At 40.4% G+C, this 20354-nt stretch overlaps 1 protein-coding gene across 3 annotated transcripts in view; it reads left to right on the forward strand.

Annotated features, from left to right (window-relative positions):
- The window catches only part of LOC139960996 (Fanconi anemia group D2 protein-like), a 98613-nt gene that overhangs the window by 57576 nt on the left and 20683 nt on the right, over window positions 1-20354 (forward strand). For all 3 annotated transcript variants that reach the window (XM_071959758.1, XM_071959759.1, XM_071959760.1), the window contains 12 exons: window positions 8807-8938; window positions 9511-9618; window positions 10273-10382; window positions 10894-11053; window positions 11890-11966; window positions 12521-12661; window positions 14260-14488; window positions 15802-15910; window positions 16812-16932; window positions 18167-18395; window positions 18922-19029; window positions 19914-20042. In XM_071959758.1, the coding sequence (XP_071815859.1) occupies window positions 8807-8938; window positions 9511-9618; window positions 10273-10382; window positions 10894-11053; window positions 11890-11966; window positions 12521-12661; window positions 14260-14488; window positions 15802-15910; window positions 16812-16932; window positions 18167-18395; window positions 18922-19029; window positions 19914-20042 (1653 nt within the window). The remainder of the gene's footprint in view (window positions 1-8806; window positions 8939-9510; window positions 9619-10272; window positions 10383-10893; window positions 11054-11889; window positions 11967-12520; window positions 12662-14259; window positions 14489-15801; window positions 15911-16811; window positions 16933-18166; window positions 18396-18921; window positions 19030-19913; window positions 20043-20354) is intronic.

The following is a 20354-nucleotide window of genomic DNA, read 5'->3' on the forward strand; positions in this document are numbered from 1 at the left end:
ACCAACACCACTTTCATGACACTATTGTGTCCAAAAACCATGTCTTATGATTTCCCCCCCCCCCCCCCCCCCCGTGACAAGTTTCTGATTACAGGCCTGCATGATAACGCTACACCCATATCTTCCATTCAAATCTCTCTTCAATCCCTCCCCAATTATCAAATCCACCAACACCACTTTCATGACACTTCGGTGTCCAGAAACCTGTCTTATGATTTTTCCCCCCGCCCCCATGACAAGTTTCTGACTGCGGGCCTTCATGATAACCCATACCTCCCATACCTCCCATCCATGTTTGTCCTTACTCCCTCCCTCCCCAATTATCAAATCCATTAACACCACTTTCATGGCACTATTGTGTCCAGAAACCATGTCTTATGATTCCCTCCGTGACATGTTTCTGACTGGGGGCCTGCATGATAACCCTGCACCCATCCCATCCATGTCCCTCCTTACCCCCTCCCCAATTATCAAACCAACCAACACCACTTTCATGACACTACATTATTGTGTCCAGAAACCATGTCTTATGATTCTCTCCCCCCCCCCTGTGACAAGTTTCTGACTGCCCGCCTGCATGATAACCCTACACCCATCCCATCCATGTCCCTCCTTACCCCCTCCCCAATTATCAAATCCACCAACACCACTTTTATGGCACTATTGTGTCCAGAAACCATGTCTTATGATTCCCCCCCCATGACAAGTTTCTGACTGCGGGTCTGCATGATAACCCTACAACCATCCCATCCATGTCCCTCCTCACCCCCTCCCCAATTATCAAATCCACCAACACCACTCTCATGACACTTTTGTGTCCAGAAACCATGTCCAATGATTCCCTCCCCCCCCCCATGACAAGTTTCTGACTGCGGGCCTTGAAGATAACGCTACACCCATCCTATCCATGTCCCTCCTCACCCCCTCCCCAATTATCAAACCCACCAACACCACTTTTATGAAACTCTTGTGTCCAGAAACCATGTCTTATGATTCCCCCCCCCCCCCATGACAAGTTTCTGACTGTGGGCCTGCATGATAACCCTACACTCATCCCATCCATGTCCCTCCTCGATCCCTCCCCAATTATCAAACCCACCAACACCACTTTCATGACACTACTGTGTCCAGAAACCATGTCTTATGATTCCCCCCCCCCCCCCCCCCGTGACAAGTTTCTGACTGCAGGCCTGCATGATAACCCTACACCTATACCATCCATGTCCCTCCTCACCCCGTCCCCAATTATCAAATCCACCAACACCACTTTCATGATACTATTGTGTCCTTAAACCTTGTCTAATGATTCCCCCCCCCCCATTACATGTTTCTCACTTCGGGCCTGCATGATAACCCTACACCCGTCCCATCCATGTCCCTCCTTACCTCTCCCCAATTATATAACCCACCAACAGCACTTTCATGACACTATTGTGTCCAGAAACCATGTCTTATGATCCCCCCCCCCCCCAATGAAAAGTTTCTGACTGCAGGCCTGCATGATAACGCTCCACCCATACCTCCCATCCATGTCCCTCCTAAATCCTTCCTCGATAATGAAATCCACCAACACCACTCTCATGACACTATTGTGTCCAGAAACCATGTCTTATGATTCCCCCCCCCCCCCCATGACAAGTTTTTGACTGCGGGCCTGCATGATAACCCTACACCCATCCCATCCATGTCCCTCCTCACCCCCTCCCAAATTATCAAACCCACCAACACCACTTTCATGACACTATTGTGTCCAGAAACCATGTCTTATGATTCCCCCCCCCCCATGACAAGTTTCTGACTGCAGGCCTGCATGATAAACTACACCCATCCTATCCATGTCCCTCCTCACCCCCTCCCGAATTATCAAACCCACCAACACCACTTTTATGACACTATTGTGTCCAGAAACCATGTCTTATGATTCCCCCGCCCCCATGACAAGTTTCTGACTGCGGCCTGCATGATAACCCTACACCCATCCCATCCATGTCCCTAATTGATCCCTGCCCAATTATGAAACCCACCAACACCACTTTCATGACACTATTGTGTCCAGAAACCATGTCTTATGATTCCCCCCCCCCCATGACAAGTTTCTGACTTTGGGCCTGCATGATAACCCTACACCCATCCCATCCATGTCCCTCCTCACCCCCTCCCAAATTATCAAACCCACCAACACCACTTTCATGACACTATTGTGTCCAGAAACCATGTCTTAAGGTTCCCCCCCCCCCATGACATGTTTCTGACTGCGGGCCTGCATGATAACACTACACTCATCCCATCCATGTCCCTCCTCATCCCCTCCCCAATTATCAAACCCACCAACACCACTCTCATGACATTTTTGTGTCCAGAAACCATGTCTTATGATTCCCCCCCCCCCATGATAAGTTTCTGACTGCAGGCCTGCATGATAACGCTACACCCATCCTATCCATGTCCCTCCTCACCCCCTCCCGAATTATCAAACCCACCAACACCACTTTTATGACACTATTGTGTCCAGAAACCATGTCTTATGATTCCCCCGCCCCCATGACAAGTTTCTGACTGCGGCCTGCATGATAACCCTACACCCATCCCATCCATGTCCCTACTCGATCCCTCCCCAATTATCAAACCCACCAATACCACTTTCATGACACTATTGTGTCCAGAAACCATGTCTTATGATTCCCCCCCCCCCCATGACAAGTTTCTGACTTTGGGCCTGCATGATAACCCTACACCCATCCCATCCATGTCCCTACTCACCCCCTCCCAAATTATCAAACCCACCAACACCACTTTCATGACACTATTGTGTCCAGAAACCATGTCTTATGATTCCCCCCGTGACATGTTTCTGACTGGGGGCCTGCATGATAACCCTGCACCCATCCCATCCATGTCCCTCCTCACCCCCTCCCAAATTATCAAACCCACCAACACCACTTTCATGACACTCTTGTGTCCAGAAACCATGTCTTAAGGTTCCCCCTTTTTCCATGACATGTTTCTGACTGCGGGCCTGCATGATAACCCTACACCCATCCCATCCATGTCCCTCCTCACCCCTTCCCCAATTATCAAATCCACCAACACCACTTTCATGACACTATTGTGTCCAGAAACCATGTCTTATGATTCCGCCCCCTCCCATGACAAGTTTCTGACTGCGGGCCTCCATGAGAACCCTACACCCATCCCATCCATGTCCCTCCTCACCCCCTCCCCAATTATTAAACCCACCAATACCACTTTCATGACACTTTTGTGTCCAGAAACCATGTCTTATGATCCCCCCCCCCCCATGAAAAGTTTCTGACTGCAGGCCTGCATGATAACGCTCCACCCATACCTCCCATCCATGTCCCTCCTAAATCCTTCCCCGATAATGAAATCCACCAACACCACTCTCATGACACTATTGTGTCCAGAAACCATGTCTAATGATTCCCTCCCCCCCCCCCATGACAAGTTTCTGACTGCAGACCTGCATGATAACCCTACACCCATCCCATCCATGTCCCTCCTCGATCCCTCCCCAATTATCAAACCCACCAACACCACTTTCATGACACTATTGTGTCCAGAAACCATGTCTTATGATTCCCCCCCCCCCCCGTGACAAGTTTCTGACTGCGGGACTGCATGATAACCCTACACCCATCCCATCCATGTCCCTCCTCACCCCCTCCCCAATTATCAAACCCACCAGCACCACTTTCATGACACTATTGTGTCCAAAAACCATGTCTTACGATTCCCCCCCCCCCCCCATGACAAGTTTCTGACTGCGGGCCTGCATGAAAACGCTACACCCATCCTATGTCCCTCCTTTGCCCCTCCCAAATGATCAAACCCACCAACACCACTTTCATGACACTCTTGTGTCCAGAAACCATGTCTAATGATTCAACCCCCCATGACAAGTTTATGACTGCGGGCCTGTATGATAACCCTACACTCATCCCATCCATGTCCCTCCTCAATCCTTCCCCGATGGTGAAATCAACCAACACCACTTTCATGACACTATTGTGTCCAGAAAACTTGTCGTATGATTTATCTTCCCCTGTCCCCATGACAAGTTTCTGACTACAGGCCTGCATGATAACGCTTCACCTATACCTTCCATCCAAGCCTCTTCCTCACCCCCTCCCCAATTATGAAATCCACCAACACCATGTCCATGACACTACGGTGTCCAGAAACTTTGTCCTATGATTTATTCCCCCTCTTCCCATGACAAGTTTCTGACTACAGACCTGCATGATAACGCTACACCCATATCTTCCATCCATGGTCCTCCTCACCCCCTCCTCAATTACCAAATCCACCAACACCACTTTCATGACACTATTGTGTCCAGAAACCATGTCTAATGATTCAACCCCCCCCATGACAAGTTTGTGACTACAGGATTGCATGATAACGCTCCACCCATATCCCCCATCCATGCCCCTTCCTCATCCCCTCCCCAATTATGAAATCCACCAACACCATGTCCATGACACTATGGTGTCCAGAAACCTTGTCTTATGATTAATTCCCCTTCTCCTCCTGACCAGTTTAAGACTGCGGGCCTGCATGATAACACTCCACCCATACCTCCCCTCCTATCCATGCACCTCCTCAATCCCTCCCCAATTATCAAATCCACCAAAACCACTTTCATGACACTTCGATTTCCAGAAATCTTGTCGTATGATTTATCCCCCCTCTCCCCATGACAAGTTTCTGACTACGGGCCTGCATGATTATGCTACACCCATACCTCCCATCCATATTCCTCCACACCCCCTCCCCAATGATCAAATCCACCAACACCACTTCCAAGACACCACACTGTCCAGAAATCATCCCTCATGATTCACCCCCCAAGACAAATATCTGGCTGCATGCCTGCATGATACCATTCCATCCACCTCCCATCCATGCCCCTCCTCACCCCTACCCAATTATAAAATCCCTCATTACCACTTCCATGACACTATTCTGTCCAGAAACCATGTCTGATGATCCCCCTGCCCCCCATGACAAGTTTCTGCCTGCGGCCCTGTATGATAACGTTCCACCCATACCTCCCATCCATGTCCCTCCTCACCCCCTCCCTAATTATCACATCCACCAACACCACTTCGGAACTTCCATGACACCACAGTTTCCAGAAATCATGCCATATGATCCCCCCAATTATAAAATCAATGTACACCACTTCCTTGACACTACATTGTCCAGAAACCATGTCTAATGATATCCCCCTCCCCCATAACAAGTAAAAGCCTGCCGGCCTACATGATAACACTACGCCAATACCTCCCATCCATTGCCCTCAACGCCTGCCCAATTATCAAATCCACCAACATCACTTCCATGACACCACAGTGTCCAGAATCACCCCCCCCCCTCCCACAAATTTCTGACTATGTGCCTTCATGCTACCATACCTCCCATCCATGCCCTCCTCAACCCCTCCCCAAATATCAAATCCATCAACACCACTTTTATGACACTATTATGTCCAGAAACCATGTCTAATGATTCACCCCCATGACAAGTTTCTGACTACGGGCCATAACACTACACCCATACCTCCCATCCGTGTCCCTCCTTAGTCCTTCCCCGATTATGAAATCCTCCAACACCTCGTCGATGACACCACGGTGTTCAGAAACTATGCCTTATGATTTGGCATCCCAGCTCTCCCATCGTTGATAAATTTCTGGCCAAGCCCCTATATGATTACAACTACACCCATAACTCGCATCCATACCACTCCTCACCCACTCCCCAATAATCCAATCCACCTACACCACTTCCATGTCACCATGGTTTCCAGAAACCATGTCTTATGCTTCACCAGTACACCCATACCTCCCATCCATGTTCCTCCTCAATCCCTCCCCGATTATGAAATCCACCAACACCACTTCCATGACACCACGAAGTCCAGGAATCATGCCTTATGATTTACCCCCCCCCCCCTATGACAAGTTTCAACTATGGGCAAACATGATACCACCCATCACTCCCATCCATGCCCCTTTTCACCGCCATGCTGATTATCAAATCCACTAACACCACTTCCATGACATTACGGTTTACAGAAACCATGCCTATGATTCGGCATTCCAGGCCACACACCCACCCCCCATCCCCCCTGTTGACAAATTTCTGGCTATGCGCCTGCATGATTACAGCTACACCCATAGGTATCATCCATGTCCCTCCTCACCCCCTCCCCCTCAATTATCAAATCCACCTACACATACTTCCATGTCACCAGTGTCCAGAAACCATGCCTTATTATTACTCCCCCTCCTTGACAAATTTCTGGCTTTGCGCTTGCCTGATACCACTATGCCCATTCAACCCATACATGCCCCTCCTCATCCCCCCCCCCCCTCCCTGGCCGATCATCAAATATCCACCTACACCACTTCCAATGACACCACTGGAAAAATGTTATTCCTGTATGTGTGACTTTGCAATTCCATATTTATGTGTATATGGGCCTTTACACAGTAAACCAACACGAAAATCAACACATGCAGTTTTCAGTATTGAAATTGGTATTTTCTTTGTTCTATTAGGATGAGTGTTAGTTATTTGAAGCAGAGAGATAGCATAGAAAGTTTCAACATCCTACTTGAATTTTGAAATTTTGGTCCATTGGAATTCTATGGGAAAAATAACGGGCGAACATTGACATACACCAGAAATATATAACGGTTGTAACACATTGACATACATCACATGGCAGGCAATTTTTCATAAAGTTTAAAACATATATAGTCTTGGACATTTTCCTATGATGGCATATAGTCATACCTGCCACACAACCAAACGAGAGCAATAGGTGATGCATATCAGGCTTAGTAGTGCATGAAATAGGTAACGGTCGAACAGTATGTCAAAAATGTTCGACCGTTATAAATGTACCACAAAAAATTGCGAAACTCAAAAAGTATACAGTGCATGTAGTTCCTTTTGTGTATACAGATTCCTACCATGAAGTAGTTTATAAAAACCATGGAAACTTCATTTGATGATGCACATGGGGGTATAGTGGTACGTTTGAAAAAGATTGACATACACATGAGTTACATTTTTGTATGTCAAACTTCTTAAAATTTGCCACCTGTGCCCCATGTGCACCAAAAAATGATGTTTTCAGTGTTGATATAAACCACTACTGGCTAAGATTCTGAGTGCAGTAACATGGATCATATACATTTCAAATCTTTTGAGTTATGCCATTTTTTAACGTAAATTTATAACGGTCGAACATTTTTTACATGTTCGCCCGTTATCTATTTCATGCTGTACTGAGCGTGATATATACATCATATATTACTCTAATTTAATTGTGAGTTAGACATGACTGTATGCCATCATAGGAAAAGGTCAAAGACTAAGTATGTTTCAAACTTTATGAAAAATTGCCATCTATGTGATGTATGTCAATGTTTTGCAACCGTTGTATTTTCTTGCCGTATGTCAATGTTCAACCGTTATTTTCCTATAGGATTCTAATGGGCCATTTTTTCAAAATTCAAGTAGGAAGTTGAAACTTTTTACTCTAGCTCTTTGCTTCAAATGAGTAATATTGAACATTACAGAACATTGGAAATATCAATTTTAGGGGTGGAAAACCTCTATGTTATCATTTCGTGTTGGTTTACTGTGTATTTGCCCATATGCAAATAGGCATACTACATAAAGTATGTATCTCCCTTACATATTAACACTATAATGTGCTTGTGTTAACATACAGTATATATGTCATAAGAGGGATGTTAAATGACGTTTGGGCATAGGTTAACCAAAAGGGTTATACCCATTCATTACCTGGCCACAAAAAGGCCCTTAGAGGTATGCGCTCTATATATGTATTGCTTTGTGGTTGGTGTTCACCAAGGTACCCCACCATGCCCCTACCGTGGGATTTGATCACATGACCAAAATGTATACCTTTACCCTATAGGATGTTAACCTATGTACGGATCCAGTGGTATGTATACATATACATTTATATATAAATGAGATTGTAGTGAGTTGGAAAATCCAGAACAGTGGAAAAACTTCCAGGCTCAACCAGGATTCGAACCCAGGCCTCCCGCTTTATATGCGGACACCCTAACCACTAGGCTATGGACGCTGATTGTATGTCCAGAGGTTCAAATCCGGTAAGGGAGATGATAATTCTACTGTAGGTGTATGTCACGTGTATCGAACAACACTTGTTCTGTTTTGGTGACATATTTGCCCTACTCTAGAGATCAAACATGATGCTAACCAACTCGAGGATATCGATATCGATATAAAATATATATCTATATATTCAATATTACCTAATAATACCAAAGTTTTACATAATACATTTATTGCCTTATTTGCTTGTGGAAAAATGTTGCTGGGGTGAAAATTATCTTTGCAAGAGCCCCTTTGGTCTATTTTACCCCCAGTCTTTTTTTATACAAAAATAGCTTGGCATGTTTACAACTGTGAATGATTAACTGGTTTATACTGGGTTCGTTGGTCAGGGTTTTTTTAAGTTTCCTTGGGGGGCTTTCATGACTTTAAAGTATTCTTTCTTTTCTTTTCTTCTTGTTTTATTTGTCTTTTTTGGGGGGTCTTTTTGTACAGAATTCTACTTTCATCTTCATTTTTGAAAAATTGATCCCCAGATTTACTTTGCAAGTCTCTTTGCAATTAATGTTGAGCAAGAATAAATGCTTATCAAGTCAGTGGAGGATTGTTTATGCCATATTTTGAATAATATTTTGTGATTTGTTGTATTTCTACTTTGCAGGATGTGATAGGAGCTCTGGTCAAATGTATCAATGGTGGGAACGAAATAGTAAGAGATGCCAGCCTTGATTTTCTGGTCGATTTAGTCAGAGCCTCGGTCAAAGAAGTAGCCAGGTTTGCTATATTCTTCAAGGTCAGTGTTTTCATTAGCTTTGTTTAAAATTTAAAATTAATGTTAAGATCGTAATGTTTTCGATACCATGTTTAATATCTTGAATTGATTTCTGATGTGTGAAATATAATGTCATATGTTAAATCTTGAGCCCCAAAAGACTGAATGCGTCCGAGATAATATTTCTATTGCTTTAATATCGTTCTCTTTCTGCTCACCTTTCATATCCTATCCACTTTTCCCTGCCAAAGATAATAATAATAATAATTAAGGCTTATACAGTAAGCACAACTATTACAGAAAATTGTGTACACTGCTGTGCTGGAAAACAACTAAATAAATCTCAAAGTAACGATACAAAAGTTAAACCTGGTCGAGATTCTGGCTGAAATCAGAACCATTGACAAATAAGTAGTGTTTTAATTGCCTCTTAAAAGTAGCAGCATTTTGGACTTCTTTAAGGCTGTCAGGAAGCTTATTCCACAATTTAGGTCCAGCCTTCGCAAACTAGCGATACCCATACAAGGATTTAACTCGAGGCTCTATCAAAGATAAGCTCCTGAATAAAATGTATCCTTTCTCTCTAAATATAGAAAATGTTAGAAGACCTGTCCAGATTGTCATTGCCCCAGGTTCGGAAGCTCTTCTCCATCTTGAGTGGACTAACCTTTGGACAAGATGGGCAAAGAATGGCTATTCAAGTATGTGTCAAAGCTTTACTTAATTTTTACAGACAATCCCACTGCCAGATTAACATCATCTATTAGGGCTCCAAGGCATCATATGCTTGCCCCTCCTCTTTATCAAGTCTTGCAGTCACAAACTGAAAACATTTAGTTTTATGTATTGTCTGTGTTCACGGAGGCCTCTTTGAGCCTAGGGGTCCCCTAGGGCACTGGCCTCATCTGCGGAATGGATGATCTAGCACTGGACACTTCCCCATCTCCTTACCATGCCACCTCCCCCAAAAATGTATGTAACTTGTATGTATGTATGTATTTAGATCCTCCTGCAAGCAGGAACTGGCGAAGAAGCCATCATTGGCTTATCAAAGCCGCAAGCAGACCGAAGTCAGTCTCATAGATTCATATTTTAACGTGCACGATTATGAATTGTCAATTGTCAACAACTCTGTGACTGGACGACATACATTAATCTTGGAGTGACTCGAACTCGGGACATTATGATTGAAAGGTTACAGGCATTTTTTTAACCACTGAGCTAACACTCCCTTAAAAATCAAAATGAAAAAAGCAATGAGATTTCCTCGGTACATGTTACATGCATAAGCTTTCAATACTATCTAGCTCTTTGTGATTCCTCCAGTTGGTTTCAGTTCTTTCTTAATTTTGCAGGATGAACTGTACAACTACATGCGCAAACAGCTGAACTTAAGGAACCCTAGCAACGTCAGAATTGGGGTTATTGCTGCCATCACCATCTTTGGCAAGATGTCAGAAAAAAGGTAACCAATCTTACAATTATATCATTTTCAAGTTGTCGAGAAAATTTTCAAAATCTTTGAGATCTCCCACGATGGGTATGTGTCTGTGAAATTTTTGAGGATCCTCGTTTGATAGCATTTCACCATTTTGTCCACAAGAATTAATGAAATATATATTTTTCCTCTGGATATTTGAACTCATCGACAAGATTATTTTTGATTTTTTCCTGCCCAGCATTCTACTCTTTCTCTGCTCACTTGGCCCTGCGAAAACAAATTATGCGATATGGAAGAAATTAACTTTGAGAACATTTAGGCCTGAATAAAATTCAAACTGCTAGACAAGATATTATGAGTCTCACCAAAGTGGGGAGGTTCAACCACAATTTTCTGCTCTTGATTTCTTCAATTATTTGCAGTCCACTTGTTGCCAAATTTTCTTTTTCAGCTTATGCCTTAAAAATTGACAGAAATTCTTAAGTAGGTATATTTCTTTATGTATACATATATGTGTTTGTTTTTCCCCTTCCAGGAGTGATGGTAAACCTTGTAGTGATGGAAGGTTCAAACAGATTTCCAGCCTGGTGAAATTAGTTCAGTCCTCCTGCAGTGCTTACCCAGAGGTTGCAGGCCTCTTCTGTGATGAGATGTCATCAATCATTGATAAACAGGAAGTGGATAGTAAAGTGAAGGTTAGTCTGATCTCACTTTTCCTAAGTTATTATATTTAGACAAAACATCCATGATAAGTGGATATTCCAGGTAAAACTTTATGTTCTTTCACTGATGAAAGAGAAACATATTCTAAGCATCGCGGTGAAATTTGCATCCAATTCCTACCTTGTTGCTTTTTTAGATCACAACATTTGATGTTGACATTTGAAATTCACAGTTTCACACTGACAATTTTGTATTTTGTTTCTCTTTCAAATGTACATCCAATTTTCTTCTTCAAACTTGGGATTCATTAATAAACTACAAATAATTACAACTAATTAACTCACTACTAATGAGCTAAACTACTAATTAACTAACTACGCACCATGGGTTATTGATAACTTCAAATCATCTGGAGCAAAGTTGGGATCCTATCCAATTCAAGGTCAAAAACAATAAACTGAAAAATAAAGAAAACAAAAGATTTTGCTGTCAATGTGCTACTTTGACATCGCACCTGTTTGCTTTAAGTTCACTTATGTTTAGATGTTTAGAATAATATATTCTTTCTGTAATTAGTCGAAAGCAACTTTTGCTCCTGGTCGGTCCTTTTAACCCTTTACCATAGACATATACAAGACATGATACAAGACAAGATCCTGGCATGAAACCACTCCCTCAAATCCTCCTGACCCAACACACATTGTACACCCACGTTATTTTCTTCTTAACTTAAACTCCCAAAGTTTAGGGCATTACGTTCTTTGTGAAACGAAATGTAAAGAAGAAAATAGCATCTGTTTAATTTCATGAAAGTTTGCATTGTTTTTAGTACAGATTGTTAACTTTGTTACATTTCTCCTGTTTTCAGGACTGGTTTGTAGAAATAATTCTGAATGATTTCCAGGAAGGTTATGTGGTGGACATCGAAATCGATCAGCTGAAAAAGTAAGTGAATTTCTTTCATATTTATGGAAAAATGGAATTTTAACAAATTGTATATCACACGAACACAAACAGTTTTAGAACATTCATGGTTTGAAGCTAATGTCTCCAATTGTTCAAAAGTTTTAAGTCCATTAATTTGTCATTATTTAAGCAGTCATTATTATTCAGGGTCTGCTTATGAAGCAGTCACAGATTAGTTTTAATATCTGTTTCAAAAATGTTCTCCTTTTGAAGAATGAAAACCATGTGTGCATTTTTGCTACTTATTTTTAACAAAGTACATATTACCTACTTGTTCAACTTTTCTTTTCCGATATTGAATATGGTTTTCCAATGGAAGAAGTTTGACTTTTTTCTTTGTTATAGTGAATATGGTCTTCCAATGAAGTTGACTTTTTTTTCATATTGTGGATATTGTCTTCCAATGGAAGAAGTTCACATTTTTTATTCTTATAGTGAATATGGTCTTCCAATGAAAGAAGTTTGACTTTTTTTATCATATAGTGGAAATGGTCTTCCAATGGAAGAAGTTCAACTTTTTTTTTTTCTTATAGTGAATATGGTCTTCCAATGGAAGAAGTCTACAACCTAGAAACTGAAGAATCTCAAGGTGGCATAGCAGTCAATTTACTCCCTCTCATCAGTAAAGAAGTAAAAGATAAACATACCCTGCTTGATTCCTCCAAGAAACCAAAGTAAGTATTATTTCAGATATATATCTGATGCTTGAAAGTTTGCAATCTTTTTTTTCTCTCTCTCATTGAAACTGCCTTCGAAAAGAGTGAATGCAAGACAAGTTATTCTAAATAAAATAAAACTAAATAGTCTGTGTAAGTCTCTATAAGAGAAACCAACAGGGGGAAGAGGAGAGCTAGGAGACTCCCTACCCTCTTCCCTTAATCCTCTCTTTGTCCCTGTACAGTTTATCTCTGTGTCTTTCTCCACTCCATCCCTTGTCTACTAATCTTCTTACAGATCTATCTCTTTGTGTTCACCATGCTCATTATTAAACCTGTCTGTATTCTGTGTGTGTATTTGTCCCTTCTGTTATGGTAACTTGTCATTCAGCCTCTGAAGAAGATCATGCGAAGATCGAAACGTCAGGCCCTCTAACTTTTACACACAAGTTGCTCTAGGTAAAATAGATCGTGAAAACCTTCCTTCCTTTCTTGCATTTGGAGAGATTCCACAAATTTCTTGTAAGGGATTTAATATACACTGCAATAATGTGACATGATCTGCAGATTCATTCAGTCTGTCTTAATTCATTTAGTTTTTGTGCAAAATGTAGCAAAAACTCGTTCAATTAACTTAATAATAATATTAATAATAACTTAATAATAATATTTGATTTTTAATATTTGATTTTTATATAGCGCTTTACACCAGCACTAGGTCTCAAAGCGCTTTACAGACGTTATATTACCCCTGGTCAATGATAACCTGTCCCAGAGACAATCCCTCCTGTCGGCAGCAGTTATATACTGCGCCCAATGACAAGTTACCTCACAGGTACCCATTTAACCCCTGGGTGGATAGAGGCAAGTGAGATAAAGCATCTTGCCCAAGGATACAACGTAATGAACTAGGCATGAATCGAACCAGCAATCCTTGGATCACAAGTCCGACGCCTTAGCCAATTTGTCACCACGCTCTCGAAATATTAAAAAATGTTTGTTTTAAGTTTCAGTATTTAGTATCCTCAACAAAATGTTACAAGTTTCATCGGTTGCGTCTGTCACTGAAGTTGGACGAATGTGACAGTTATTTCAATACAACCTCCGCTTAATTCTGAGAAGTCCTCTCTACTGTCTCCAGAATGTTTGGCAATAAAATAAGTAAATACAAATTTAAACAAACTGTTGACTTTTAGTTTCCTCAATATAAGGTATGCAGGGATGTGCCCAGGCTTTCCTAATTCCGGGTATACTGATCGCCGTCCTGGGGGAGGGGTCTAAGGGGGAGGTGTGTTGAGAAATTTTTCGATTTTTGAAGGTGCTCAGATGCCAAATGCTGGCACTTGTGTAGCTTTTTAAGCACATACACAAGTACTAGTTTTGCTAACAATTTACATTTTTTAATTTTTTTTTCATTTATGTTGAATATAATGTTAGGAATGTCAGGATTAAAGATGAAAATAGTGCTGGGCTGGATTCACGATTTTTAAGACAGTACTGGGCGATAATTTTTAGTGCTGGGCGGGGCCGCCAGTGCCGCCCAGCGTGGGCACATCCCTGGGTAAGTAACCACTGGAATGGTTTAATCACTCCTTTTTCTTGTTTACTTTTTGCAGACCCTCTGCAAGAATGGTGTCTCCCGTCTGTCTGGCGCCTCATTTTCGTCTTCTCCAGATCTGCATTAAATCTCAGAATAAGGGAAGTCTGGAGGACATCGACGCCTTGCTTGGTTGTCCGTTATACAGCTTCAAGGAAGAGATCCTAGACAAGATTGATTCCTTACAATCGGACGAAAAGGAAATGATTTGTGGGTGTATTTTCACCGCTGCGAATTGGTTTAGAGAGGTATAGCCTGACCAGTGTAATCGATATCATTATGTCACATTTATCTGTTGGATGATATTATTTTGAAATTTGTTATGCCTTTCAGAAGTATGGTGGTGTATGGTAACTTTGCATGCTCCCTAACATGGGTATAGTGTTATACATACCTAGCTGTGACCATAGACACTGTCACTGCCATGTTCATCACTCAAATTGATACCGCACCTGTTTTTAAATTTTAAATTAAATTTAACAAAAAAATAATAATTTTAATCCACAGGGTCTTGACAGAAACGGTTAAAATTGCTACAGTGTAAAAAGGAAATGTCCATTTTGTATTGTGAGGCACTTTCATGAATAATTTCACCCATTTAAAGGAATTAAACAGGAAAACTTCAATGCATGCACCAAGTTAGGGAAACTTTTTCCTTGCTTTGAGCACTTCGATTCAAGAAGTTTAAACATATAAATCTATCGCATTTTGACGGAATTTGATCAGACCACCGATGACATCACAGCCGAAAGCTAGAACTATTCAAAAGGGTGTTTTTTTGTTTATATGAAAATTAAAAGAACATGTATTTTGTTGAGTTACAAAATTTGATGAAACAATGGATTAATATTTACCTTTAGGCCTGCACTGAAGAGCCAATGATATCATCAATTGTGGCTATAAATGAGCATTCCAGATAGCATATGAATGGTGAATATCTAGAAAACCTATATTGGTATGGAAACATCGCTGCAGTGCTGTGGTAATGTGTGGATTATATTTCTGGTTTGTGAACTTGAGAAAAGGTTTTTTTTCTATTCTTCACTTGGTTTTGAAACAACCTTTTTCGTTATGGCTGCACTGCAGTGATGTCAAATGGGGTGCCTTTGCCTACCTCAGTATTTTAGAAAGTGGTCAGATGCTGGGGTATACACTCTAGTCCGTCCAATGGGGACGTTAAATGGCGGTCGTGGTAGCAGGAATGGGAGCGAATTCACACCCCTGCCTCGTTATCCTCTGAATACTTATCACAAAAAGAAGGCTTGAAATAAGCCGGTGTTTCATCCAGGATCTAACACGGATAGGGTCTCAAATAAGCTACTGTGTGGCTTCCTGATACTTGGGTCTCTAAACTAAACTAAAACTTGCTCTCAGAGATTTTGTTGTTGTTGGAGAATGACATTCTGACTGACATTGAGCCTAAAGTAATACTTACAAAAATGCAGCTGATCAGTTAGAAGTTTTCATTTCTAACTTTCATCAAGCAATTTTTCACTTAGGTTTTAGTTTCATGAGGTCTTTACGTACTCTGAAGCTCCATTGTTTTTGTTTCTGTTCTCAGACGATCAATGCTTTCTCTGTTGCGACTGATCCCGAGCTGAAAGCAAAGGTCATAGGTCGTGTTCAGTGCATCACCAAACTTGAAGATATGTTGGAAAAGTGCTTGGCAGGTAACCTTGAATTGATAGAATTTAATTTGAGCAACTTGAATCTTATTAGGGCAGAGACAGTCTAAAATATTGAACACCCTAGCAACAAAATTGTATTAAGCTCTCTTGCTAATGCATGGTATCTAGATCCTACCAACAGGGTGTTATCTAGCTTCCTAGTAAGAACATGGTAAACTCCCTAACAACAGCAGACTGTCTAGATTGCCAGCAACAGCATGCATGCATGTATAGCATCTACCACCCTAGCAACAGCATGATATCTAGTGTATCCTCAATAGTACAGTCTCTCTGTCCCTAGCAATGTATCTAGCACCCTAACAGCAGCATATAAACTAAAATACTATAAACAGCATATTATGTCGCTTCCTATGAACAACATGGTTAATTCCTTAACAACAGCATACTGCCTTGAATGCGAGCAACAGCATATATAGCATCTACCGCCCTAGCAACAGCATGGTATATAGTGTATCCTCAAAAGTACAGTGTCTGCTCTCTAGCAATATATCTTGTACCCTAACAACAGCATGGAATCTAACTTGCTATAAACAGCATAGTATCTAGGTCCCTAGTAACAGCATGGTTTCCCTAACAACATAATTGTAACTCACCTATTGTACTATAGCATCTTCATTATCATCATTGATAATCAACCAAGCATTTCTTAGAGTATGTACCCTTTTGCCATTGTGTATATATTGCTTTTTCATTTTATTCATTGGTAAGCAACTAATGTAAATATATATTAGGTTTCTTTTCCTTTTTTGTTGTTGTCTGGTGTGGGTGGTTGAGAGGTAATTCACATTTTTCCCACCAGGCAAATCATATTTGGTTATTATAAGCCCCAAACATTTGTTGTCACAAATCGTTGAGAGTATAATCTTTCAATCACTGTTCACAGTGACTCCAGGATACAAACCTCCAGCTGCCAGCTTTGAATTGAGTATATCTCCAGAGGTCAAAGGTCATGGAACAGGTCCCTCAACATCTGGAAAGACTAAGGCAGAAGGAAGTAAGAAAAGGTAATGAAAGCCTACTGTTAAAAAATTATGGTTCTTGTTTATTTCTTTGATTTTTTCATATTTTTTTTTGCACAGTGCTACCTGTTAATACTTCAGATCTGTATAGTTATGTGTGAGATTTGATTGCAGGAAATATTCAGAAAGTTAACCTTTTAATGGACCTTTTAGATTATGGAAATTGTAATTTCTTTACACATTTTATTGCCTTACAACAGTTTGGATTACATTTTATTGTTTAAGTTATGTTTAAGTCATGTTACATTACAACACATTGCAGCACAATATACAAAACTGATATTTGGCATTGGTAGATAAGCAACGAGAATCGTGAGATGAAACAATTTTGTAAAAGTGAAAGATATTTTACTCTATATGAAAGCTTCTTCCCAGTTGGGCAGCATCAGCATGATCCAGGTTTTTTTCAGGTCTTGTACATAAAATGAGATAACTCTAAGTTACAAGTATAGGCAAAAAAGTAGATAACAGTAAACAACAGGTGTGGAAATTACTTCATGGTCAAATTTTAGAGACCAAATGAGGAGTCAAGAAGTAAAAAGATAAAATCAAATAAGCAAGGTAACAGACAGATTTGCCAGAAGTAGCAAGCAATGTGTGTCAGAAGATTTTAGTCTACATGATGGGTGGCACACTTGCACAATTTGTTCCATATCACCGTAGCAACAAACTAGCCATAACACTGGTACACCAATTCAGATTGAGCAAGTTGTTTTCTTTTGTTTATGAATACACGCAAGGTATTTATTGACAAAATTTTCAATTTATGACCCTTATCTTTCCGTGACCATTTTTGTGGGAAACTGGAAAGATTGTTGATATCCAGAACTGATATTCTATGAGAACTGGAAATCACGTTACTCTGTATGAGGTATGTGTCATATGCTGACTAATGGTTAGGCTATGTACACATTGTGAGAATGTCAATTAACTTTTGAACTCTTGTTTTGTCTTGGGAGTTGCAAACTTTTTGTTGAATATGTCTTCTTAATACATTAAGCCTTCTTACATTAATTAGCCACAACCTACGCATTTTGAAGTTATGTCAACTTATATGTCCATTTGAAGGTGACAAAAGAATCTATTTGGTATGCATTCGAGTTACAATGTCGCACAAGCAAACATTTATGTTAAAGAGGTATAAGTGCTCCAATAATCCGTAGAGAAATTTTAAGTTTTTTAACTTATTATTGCTGATCTTAATCTCCGGTTTGTGCAGGAAGAGAGCCAGTCAGGAGAAAGAAAATAATCCCACTAATGACACCACTTTATCTAGCCAGAGGGATGAGGAAGAAGATGTCGACACCACCAAAGAAACATCTCCAGAAGTTAGAGCCAACCTGAAGGACTATAAAGGATTCTTCAGAGAGTTAGACCTTGATGTCTTTCTCATCCTCAGCAGCGGACTTTTTTCAAAAAGCATCATGGATTCAGAGCTTCATACCAAGGTTTGTGTTTTTTCCTGTGCCCTTCCTTTTATCCAGTTTGAAATCTTGTCCTTTATAGATTTGAAATCCTTCCTGTCTTCTATATATAACACCATCCTCTTCAAAACTTACACAATGACAATCATATCAAATGAAGTGAACTCCTCCACAGAGGATCTCACAGCTATTCTTAAACATCATGGACACAACTTTATTACCTTTATTAACTTTATTACCTGTTTTAAAGTAGAAATACAACTGTTATCAAACTGCTTATCCACTAGAGAGAATGTGTAAGAGAATGTGTAAAAGTTAGTTGGCCTAACGTTTCGATCCTAGCAGGATCTTCTTCAGAGGCTGAATGACAAGTAACAGTAACAGAAGGGAAAAAAACATGCACAGAATACAGACAGGTTAATGAGCATGGTGAACACAAAGAGATAGATCTATGTAAGGGGATTAGTAGACAAGGGATGGAGGGAAGAAAGAAGGATATTATAGTCCATATTGAAATAAGAAATAATTATTTCTATCAACACATTCTCAGGAAGTTCAGCTTCTCCAACTTCAACCGTCACAGCTGGAGTTTCTGCTAAGGGATCTTCTGGACAAAACCAAGCATTCACTGACTACAAGAAAGAAGACCTTCTTACACGTACGTTCTCTTGTGCTGTTACTTTCTTTTACCGCTTGTTAAGACCGCAGATTGTGCATCACAGATATGGGTAGCTTGAATGGAATATCAGCCTATTTAGTTGTTTTTTTCATTGATTAATGTTTCGTCACCAGTACATGATTCATAGACATATTTATCGTTCCAAATTTCAACAGTTTGACTTTTATTTGCATACTTGAAATGAAACTTGACTACTTTAAGGTTATGTATAATTCCCTACATTATTGTGGGACTTACGGTATCAAAACATTTATCAATTTTTCTGCTAATTGAGAACTACCCTGTACATAGCACTAATAGTGTCGTAAATTACCTTGGCCAGAGCAAGCGTAGAAGTTATTTTCTCTGCATTGGTCAAAGGTATTGCTAGAGAACAAAGTGATCGACCAGACCAGTCCGTTTTGATATTAAAGCCTTGAAGGACTTGTTACAATTGCAGACTGGAAGATCACTGTGCAATAGAACAAACAAGTCCAATCTACGAAATCCTACTATCTTGCCAACTTTTAGAATTATGCTTTTAAAGAACTCATTTATCTACTTTCATTCTAAAAAAAAAAACCTTCTAATCCATCTTATTTGTTCATGCTTTCATGATTGTACATTTTACGTCTTTTGTGTATCATTATTATGTGTCCTATTCATAAATTTTGTAATTTAGACTGGAATAAAGAAATTTAAAAAAAAAATTAAAATTAAAAAAAAACTATAGTTGCTTTCCAGTTTGAAGGATGCCAAGTGTCACACCCACGGAAGACTCTGGTGGCTTTTAAGATTTTTTCGTGTCTGTTCAAGTTTAGCCTTCTTCGTTAGTATGTATCACAAACCAACCTCTAAATGTGCTCTCACCACTTCCTCACCAGGCCAAGAGTAAAACCAGTGTCGGTTTTTCTCGCCTCGATCAACTTTCTGCCCACCAAGTAGCGAAGAAATTGGTCAAGTTTCTGCCCTCTCTTTGCCAACACCTGGAGGCCACTAATGACTTTATTCAGGTCTGTGAATGATTTCAGTTCTCATACATTCTAATAATTCAATTCCACTTCACCCTTCTTTTGCTTCTGATGCAAGTTTTGGTGTCTTAATTTATTCTTTTTCTTTTTTTTACGGGGGGGGGGGATGTTATTATGTCTTTTGCTAATTGCCTCAGACATAGCTCAAACTTTGTATACATATTATTGTTGTGAGTAGGGGATGGGTGGGGAATAAGTGGGGGCTTAATGACTATGTGCAAAAACGAAAAGATGTTTTTGTAGAGGAAGAACATGCCTTTGAAAGTGTTACTATGGTGATTTCAGTAGCCGTCA

This window comes from Apostichopus japonicus, chromosome 20 (genome assembly GCF_037975245.1).
Source record: "Apostichopus japonicus isolate 1M-3 chromosome 20, ASM3797524v1, whole genome shotgun sequence".
Lineage (NCBI taxonomy): Eukaryota > Metazoa > Echinodermata > Holothuroidea > Aspidochirotida > Stichopodidae > Apostichopus > Apostichopus japonicus.